Here is an 8,731-nt window from a genome sequence, read left to right as displayed (position 1 = left end):
GTTCTGAAAATACGCTGAGGTTATTTCCGCAGTACCCTCCACCACAAGTTGAAGCACAGCAAGGTGGATTTGTAGCACTACTCCACACCTCCAGGGAAAGGGTTAACGATGCCACTGGTTCATGCTCGACTCTCTCAATGCTCTAAAATTCAAGTCATTCCCGTCCTTTTTTTTATTTATTTATTCTTTTTCTTTATTTATCTATTATTTTCTTTTACTTGGAATGTACGACAAATTTATTTCATTCCAACACAGACCATTATTCAATTGTAAACTTATCTTTATCTGGATACTCCGGTATACCTTACGATTTACAGTTTTGACAGGAAGACAGATTCATTTCGCCGCTCACTTCACCACAAGATGGGAATGCAAAGAGCAGTCAGCGAATGAGAGCATTAGTCAGTGGCAGCGTTATGTCCGCGTGCTCTGAAGTGGCAAGAAAACTGACAGAGCTGGTGACACAGAGTATAGTGTGTACTGTATATCTTTGTAATTTTATGTTTATGATATTTACGTGCGTGAGTTGTGTACAGCGCTGGCGTCCATTATCCTCATACGTTTATTCAATCAAACACATTACTATAAATCACTAGAATCAAAGGACTCTCTTACTGGTAATGCAACCTTTGGTGATGTAATATTTTACCATGGACACGCACTCCATTACTTTCTCCATCGGTAAAACTAGAGTGTAAATAATTCCCATCCCCGTTTTCTTGATGGGGCAATAAATCAGTTGGTATATTACTTCTATAAAGATTTTGTGTGAATCATTGGTTACTTCTGCCAGGCGCGTATCAGCAACTGTTGGCTTGATCATTTTTGACGCCCTGTCCACACCGGGCGATTTCAGACACGCGACTGGGAGGACATGCAATTGATCGCGCGACTATAGAATGCTCTGGAGTCGCGCTACGAGTCTCGCTCTCATTAACTGGTGACACACACACGGCAGGAATCACCGCGACTTGAAGGTTTTGACAGTATAGCGGAGATTTTCTACGTTTCTGTTTGTCAGATAGTCCATTCTAATGTTTCCACTTTTTCATCAAGAAGTCAAAGAAATAAGCAATAGAACTTATTACAGTGGAAAGGATGACACTGAGCACGCTAAGGTATGCAGCGATAAAGGCTTTGAAAAGTGACTTAACCCTTTGACTGCTGAAGACATTATTCTATTGAGTAACCTTTGACGATTTTACACAACAGCAATAAAACTACAAGCACTGAGAAAATTTTAACTTTTCCTTTATCTCCTATTACTGCCCGCGATGGATTCCGAACCTTTAAACTTACACCACAACATTTCTTAACCTTGAGCAGAGGCCATGGCAGTTCAATAGTAAGGTGGAGTACACTGAAGGAAAGGCATGAAGACAACCTTGAAGTATAAAGCGAGACCGAAACGAATAGAGGATACAAGACTTGCTGAAAGGTTTATTATCTGTGGAATGGAAGGCGTAGAATGGAGGGAAAGAAAACTGCATCAAGATTCTAAACAGGATTGACATGTTAGCTGAGTGGGTGAAGCGGATGTTTGCCGCGAAATTATATTCAAGGATGAAGAATGGAGAGAAGCAGAGACGGGTGACACGAAATGTGAAGAAGTGGAGAAAAATTAAGTGGAAGAAAGAGTGAAGTATTTGGGACTAAATGGAAGAATGAGGTTGAATGAAAGACCATGATACAAAATGAAAGAGGCTGTTAGCATATGAAAAGTAGAGGTGGAGCACAGTGTATAGATGTGAATGAAAAAGAAGTATATATATATTGTCTTTGAGTCCTGCAGCAAAGTGTGCCAGATGTGCAGTACGGGAGAGCATGGAACAATGGAACCCGGAAAGTGAGAACCATGACAGACATAAGAAATAATGCAAGTGACACTGGTTGAACTGGGAAGCAATATTAATGATAGGATGATGATAACAAGGAGGGTATGCGTGGTGCTGCTGGTGGAGTTGTTTAGACAGGCAACTGAAGGGAGTTGCATGGGAATGTGGGAACGAGGAATGGTAGAAATCAGAAAGTCGTATGATGGACATTTTATTTTATTTTTTTATTTATTTATTTTTTTTTTTTTTTTCATGCAAGACGATGTTATGAAGTCCAGTCAGAATTGGAAGCAATCTTGGAAGTATTACAAAGTCACTCCTGTCTACATTCTTGTGCACCTTTTTTTTCCCCCTCATTTTCTATGTCTTCCATTCCACCGATAAACCTTCCTTCCCAATCTTGTATGCACGCCGCTGTCTCCCCCTACAGAAGAGGACAGCCAGTGGGTGGAGCTGACCCAGGCTGTGGGCGAGGCTTACGATCACCAGATAGACCCAATACATTGCGATTTCTGGGTTGAAATGATAAAATTTATCACCTGTTTTTGCATACCATGTGTGTGTGCGTGCGTGCGTGCGTGCGTGCGTGTGTGTGTGTGTGTGTTTGATGTACAAAAGTACTTAATATTTTCCTATTTATCTTATGTAGGCCTATTATCACTTGTGCCTGTCAAATAATCACAATATCCAGAAGTGACCGTAAGAAGGTTGTTTTACTGTGCATTACATGACGAAACACGTCTCGCTTCAAACCACGGCGTCCCACTTGTGATGCCTCACACCGGGGCGTAACCATAACACACCCAGGGCACTGAAATACTGAAAACCTTCTGGACGCTCAAATAAATCTCGAGCATGGGGAGAAAGGCGCCGTCTCGGGAATCGAACCTGGAACCTGAGGATGAAAGCTCACCACGTTACCAGTCAAGCAAATGGTACACACACACTCCAGCGAATTGTGAGGCTTCTATATTAGGGTCACAACACGATTCTCCTGTTATTCGCACAGTTGATTGGGATTTCACAAGTCTCCCCTTTACTATGAACAGACCAGATTCCATTTTCTATTAGGAATATGGCAGCACATCTGGTTTAAGTGGGTCTGAACTGCCTCCATGCTACAGGACATTACACCGCTGCCTGGCACTGTATTACCTCAAACCAGAGAGAGAGAGAGAGAGAGAGAGAGAGAGAGAGAGAATCAGTTTTATTGCGTAGGGTAAAGATAATAGTGTTGTAGGAAGTGTCCTTGCACAAACCACTCAAAAGGCAGGTATACATGTCCTAGTAGCTGGGTATTCTGGTGAGCCGCGCCACACAACAATGAGGACTGAATAAAACAACACCGCCCTTAAATGTTCATACGTATTATATTTGTGCATGGCATCAATCAGCCTCTTCACCATGCACACGTAACTAGGCGGCACCTTCCACTTCGCATTCTTCTCAAGTTAATCCATTGTTCCTTGCTCTCTTCCAATCCGGCATGATGGCGCACGATACTGGTAATTTCTGCCTGTGAAATTGGCGCCCTACGCTCCCCTGGCAAGATACAACACTTGCCTTGGCGCGCGATTTCTTCACACAGCAGCACGACTCGTTGAGGGCACTCACGCCACGGCCACGCCACCACTGTGAGGTTGTGTTAATGTTATAACTTTCCCCTCAAAAAAAAAATGTCAGCTTTACTCCTTTGACTTCCTATTTACTCGTTTATGATTCATTATTCCTTTGTTTTATTGTTTGGTCGTTTTGAATGATGAAACCTGTCGCTTTTAATGATTTTTTTTTTTTCGTCTATTTCTTGGTATTTGCTTTTTTTTACACATTGATTTTTACCACACAGTTTCCCTCTTCCACATAGCGTTACCCAGGATGACGTTCTTTAGCATTGTTAGCAAAAGGAAAAAGTGAAGACCAGAGACAGGTTTCATCCTTCAAGAGAACAAATGGCAAAGTACTGACCATACAAGACGTATTTTCAACACGACATAATCTTCACTACAGCACAAAGGCTGGAAACACAGGCCACTTATAACGGAAGTTCGCAAACCTCGCTAAAATCAGAGCAGAGAATAGTAACGACACTACACTAGTCATCTACACTACTTTAATTACATGTATGCTAACAAGACTGCAGATTCATTAGAAAACAAACCAGTAAATAAACAAATAAATAAAAAGAAATAATAATAAATAAATGAATAAACAAGTATGCTACATATAATTGTTCAAAGTTCTAGAAGCAAACGTGCGCTGGTCACCCTGTATTACAGTTCCTCGTTTTCTATTTGATAACTATGTCCTCAACAACGCTTAAGAATATATCATTACTTCACTGTCACCCTTCCATGACGATGAGTACCGTTTTAAACACCTTGCAATAATGAGGCACCGATATGTTTCCGTGTTTTTGTCCCTAGGCCTATCATAATTTCAAAAGGATAACATTTCAACTTATTTTATCCTATCTTCATATGAACATCTGGTTATGTAATTCTCTACTCACCTGTGGAAGGAGGTAGAATCACCATAATTTCTTTCTATACACTCATGTGACGAGCAGACAGGTGCTATGCCGAAAAATAAAATAAATGGCACAGAGTAGCAGTACGCACTTCAACGCTCGCGGAAGGTCGTCTGTCGAATGTGACGTCAGGATGGTCAGACCGCTTCCTCCCTTTGTAATCTTAACGGGAGCAATTATGTTAAAAATAAGAAAAAAAAACATCACAAAAATCAGCAGAGCGAAATATATCAAGAAAAGACAATAACAAGACTTACTAATATTCTACAACCATAAATGGAAGCCGTTACAAATTGCAGCCCCTCGATCACCACTACCTAAGGAAAGTATATAACATCCTTGCTACTACCATGCCAGGAAATATTATGATTTTTTTTTTTCATATAGTTGGGAAAAAAAAAAAGACTGAGGAGGCAGCGTAATTGTGAAGAAGGAGCAGTGCAAGAAACAACATATAAGTAATGAAAGAACAACTTCAGTATTAGCATGGTTATCTGTGATTTTATGTGATAGTGTAATTTTTCTGTGATAGTGTGTGATAGTCTTCCATTTTTGTTAATCACTTATCGCATTGTGGAGCTCCAGCCAAAAAAGAATTTGTTTGTTTTCTACAACGAATTGACAGTAAAGTTATCTATCTATTTATCTATATATCTATCTATCTTTCTATCTATCTATCTATTTATCTATCGATTGATGGACCGATCTATCTATCTGTCCGTCTATCTTACTAAGAAGCGTGAGAAAACGAAACCGGTCACAAAAAAAGTAGTAGCCTCAAGATCAGGATCACAAATGTTACCAAACAAAACCAGACATGGCGGCAGGAGGGCGGCGGGAGGCATTAGCACTCTACAAGGCATTGTTGAGAGAGAGCGGAAAGTTTACATCATATAATTACAGGTAAGGCTTACTATTTAGACAGTGCAGTCAAGTGAGATTGTCTCTGTCGACTCAGTGCGTCCATGCTCGCCGATGTGCCGCCTTCCGTAGTGTTGCATCAGAAGAGGGTGGTAACTCGTAATATTTCCTTCTAACTATCCACTTCACTAACCTTGAGTAGCCCGGGTCAGTTTACCTTTCATTCCCCAGCCATTCCACACAGCACACAGGGCCATGGGTTTTGTTTAGTTGTATATGAGTATGTAAGGGATGGTGGTATGACCCTATTCTCTTGTACAGCTCTCTCTCTCTCTCTCTCTCTCTCTCTCTCTCTCTCTCTCTCTCTCTCTCTCTCTCTCTCATCAGAGCATTTTTGTAATTAGATCTAGTTTGAATAATATTTGTTTATGATGTGGTATTTAAGAGAGTAGAGGGTACTACTCTGTCGTGCAGTGGTTGATATATTTTCATTAAGCTTTTCTCGTTCTCCCCACAGAGAGTACGCCCTGCGAAGAGTTCGTGATGGTTTCAGGAAAGCAAAATCTCTTACAACAGAAGCAGACCAAAAACGAGAATTGGAGATGGCCAAGGAATCTTTACAAGTCATAAAAAGACAAGTAAGAATACTTTGACAAATTCACTTGATTTCTTTAGTGATCGTGGGGAAAATTGCATTCAGAATATTTGTATGAAATTTTGTATAAACTTTACTTTGAGAAACATGACCTTTACTAATTTTATTATCACAGTGTATCGGCAAAGAGGATTTGATTGACTTAGTAATGCTGTTTTGCTTTACAGGTTGTTTTAGGAAACCTGTACAGATCTCCAACCCTGGTCATTGAAAAGTAGATGACAAGCACCTACAACAGCCAGGATTTATTTAATGGTGGGTGTTCAGAAAGTCAGTGTGTGATGGGGAATGTTGTGGTTTGTGAAATTACCTGGTCTGGGATGGGTGAGATCCATCTGCAGCAATTATGACACCTATGATATTACAATCCCCCTCTTTGCTGTGACTTCCAGAACACTGTATGCTGCAATAATGTAAATGAAATGACTGCTCACAGACTGAGTTAATGATTAGTTCAGGACTTCATTTGTGTAATGTTATGTATTTTCCAGTGCAGTCATTGCCTGTAACCTTGTTATCAGGGTCTGATGTAAACACTGGGATGTCTACCTAATTTTGTTCTTTAACATATAAAGTATATTCATTCTGATAATGTAATGATAATTTTTGCATGATTTGTCAGTATGTAATTAATTAATTCTCTTAGTCCAATACATAATATGAATAGTTTTCTCACATTAGCATGATGCTGCTGCCTGTATATGGACACCTTGGTTATTATGAATTTAATCTTCATGTTGTAATTGGAATACAACCAATAGAATGTTTATTGTTGAAATTTTCTGAAAGATGTTTAAAGAAATGATTTGTACAGATTGGAAAACAGATTATAAAAAATGTTAAGCTAATGATGTTACAACTTCTGTATGTAGATATTAAAACTAGTATTGTCCATTGTGTAAATACTGAACTTGTAAACATAAACCTCTATGAGACAGTGCACAAAAAAGCATACTTGATTTTCACAAACACTATTCTGTAGGCCCAAGATGATCCTAAGATTGTGGACAATGTTTATGTCTAACACGTTTCCTGGTATTCAGACAAAAAACAAGTATAATAATCATATTTGCATTTATTACTATCTCAGTCCAAAAGAACATACCACATAGGTGTCATCTATCTTCCCCAAAATTTTCTCGGATTTATCGAGTGCTGCAGTCAACATCAGCTGTCTGTGAGGGCCTTGCAACACCAAACACTGGTGAAGCACACAGCTAAGCAAAGAAACATCAGGAATATCAGAACACCTCAAAAACTAAATTGGTTAACTTGACGAACTCTATCCACTCGTCATTTTCTAGAAGTGACTTTTTTTTTTTTTTTTTTTTTTACGTGGAAGGAAAAGTTAAAAAAAAAAGTGCTATTCACCTGCTTCTCAAAATATTTCTCATAAATGTACCTGTATATCATCAAAATTTTCTCATTAGTGCAATTTATATAGAGTTTTGACTTCATGATAACAATGACTAGCTATTAATAGTATTGTTTTAGTTCATATCTGTAAATGCTTATGATCTGCTTTTACACTAGAAGTATATAGTAGGAATGCAGCACTTCTTGATGTTTCTCCTGTACAGCCTTTGAAGCACTTGGGTAAGATGTCAAAAGTAATCCACATGATTGTTATTACCAGGTGGAAGACGCTGCATTGGGGTGCATATTTCTCAGGGTGTGAGTGGCATGGATAGCATCAGGCTCACTCATAGATATATTCCATCTCATCCATAACTATGCACTGTTTGTAACCTGTATTTAGTTACCAGAGAGCATTAATATGGATTCTGTGGCCACAGTTTATCCTAATTTTGAAAGCTGTCTGATGGCTCTCACAAAGTTCATGCGTCATCAGTGCCGTTAATGCTTGTATTTCATTGCTTCTTATTTATTTAAAACATCCCCCAACGCAATATCATGTCACGCCAACTATTTTTCTTTGAATGTAAATAATGCACATTTATACATGAATAAAAGCATTTTGTACTTAAATGCGTATTCATTACTGTAGTTTGTTGTATCGAAGAAATCCAAGTAAATTCAATTATTTTGAGCTTCTCAACATTTGTACTATTTTTTTTCATTACTTTAATAATTATACATGTGGCCAAATTGTTTATGGTGAGCTTTGAGTATGAGTAGAGGTCATGCAACAGAGCACCATAACATTTGGGGAAAAGAAACATGTATGAAATAGACCACTAAATGCTTACCAAACCCCAAACATTCGCAAATCTTCTCCATCAAATATAATTTGATTAGATGAAGTAAGTTAGGTTCATTACACCCTAAACAAACAAGGATACAATTGTCATTGCACACTCCCTACAAAGGTAAACCATTGAGTCACCTGACACACCTTGTCTTCCACTGCCTCCCTGTCTTGCCCAATATAGTCGCCTTATATCACCTGCTTTGACAACTACAGTGCTGTTTTAATATTGCTGCATCATCTTGCTATTCTGGCCATGAGCACTACTGTTCATGCAGCACTGCCATTATATGAACTACAACTATCCAGTATCACCATCACACGCATTCTTATCCTCAGGCATTTCCCAGTCCTGATATTTTAATGATGGTCTCAGCCTGGTATATAGATAGGTAGAGTTAGGAATGTAGAATTTTTTCTTTACTGAGTAATGCATTTTTCCTTTCCCTTCACTTTTTTTTTTATGTTACTTTAGGACTCTCAGTGTCTGTTATTTTATGTCATTGCTTAATTCCTTTTATAAACTGGTTGCAAAGTTCAAGAATAGTTACAACAGTCTTCCCATTGCAACAAATCAAATTTTGCTGGGTTTTCACTTGAAAAAAATATTTGTAACTGAGAATAGTGAATTTCTAAACACATTC

The 8,731-nt window shown here is 38.7% G+C and overlaps 1 protein-coding gene and 1 long non-coding RNA gene across 2 annotated transcripts; one reads left to right on the top strand and one right to left on the bottom strand.

Moving 5' to 3' along the window:
* Positions 1–3,183: 3,183 nt before the first annotated feature.
* On the bottom strand, positions 3,184–4,958 carry LOC135106327 (uncharacterized). The gene is made up of 2 exons (XR_010271265.1): positions 4,345–4,958; positions 3,184–3,467 (listed from the first exon to the last, which is right to left on the bottom strand). It is a non-coding gene; the product is annotated as an uncharacterized LOC135106327 (long non-coding RNA).
* A 147-nt stretch (positions 4,959–5,105) lies between these two features.
* On the top strand, positions 5,106–7,867 carry LOC135106326 (LYR motif-containing protein 4-like). Its single transcript, XM_064015239.1, has 3 exons — positions 5,106–5,265; positions 5,741–5,861; positions 6,046–7,867. The coding sequence occupies exons 1-3, from the start codon at positions 5,180–5,182 to the stop codon at positions 6,094–6,096; spliced, it is 258 nt and encodes an 85-aa protein (XP_063871309.1). The 5' UTR covers positions 5,106–5,179; the 3' UTR covers positions 6,097–7,867.
* Positions 7,868–8,731: the final 864 nt, after the last annotated feature.

The sequence above is a fragment of the Scylla paramamosain genome, chromosome 13 (genome assembly GCF_035594125.1).
Source record: "Scylla paramamosain isolate STU-SP2022 chromosome 13, ASM3559412v1, whole genome shotgun sequence".
Classification (NCBI taxonomy): Eukaryota; Metazoa; Arthropoda; class Malacostraca; order Decapoda; family Portunidae; genus Scylla; species Scylla paramamosain.
The sequence above is the reverse complement of the archived record's forward strand: the minus strand, read 5'-3'. Positions and strand labels throughout refer to the sequence as shown.

Coding starts and splice junctions, on each gene's coding strand:
- LOC135106326 (XM_064015239.1), top strand. CDS start 5,180: ATGGCGGCAGGAGGGCGGCGGGAGGCATTAGCACTCTACAAGGCATTG. Junction 5,266..5,740: donor TTTACATCATATAATTACAG/GTAAGGCTTACT, acceptor TTCTCCCCACAG/AGAGTACGCCCTGCGAAGAG. Junction 5,862..6,045: donor TACAAGTCATAAAAAGACAA/GTAAGAATACTT, acceptor TTTGCTTTACAG/GTTGTTTTAGGAAACCTGTA.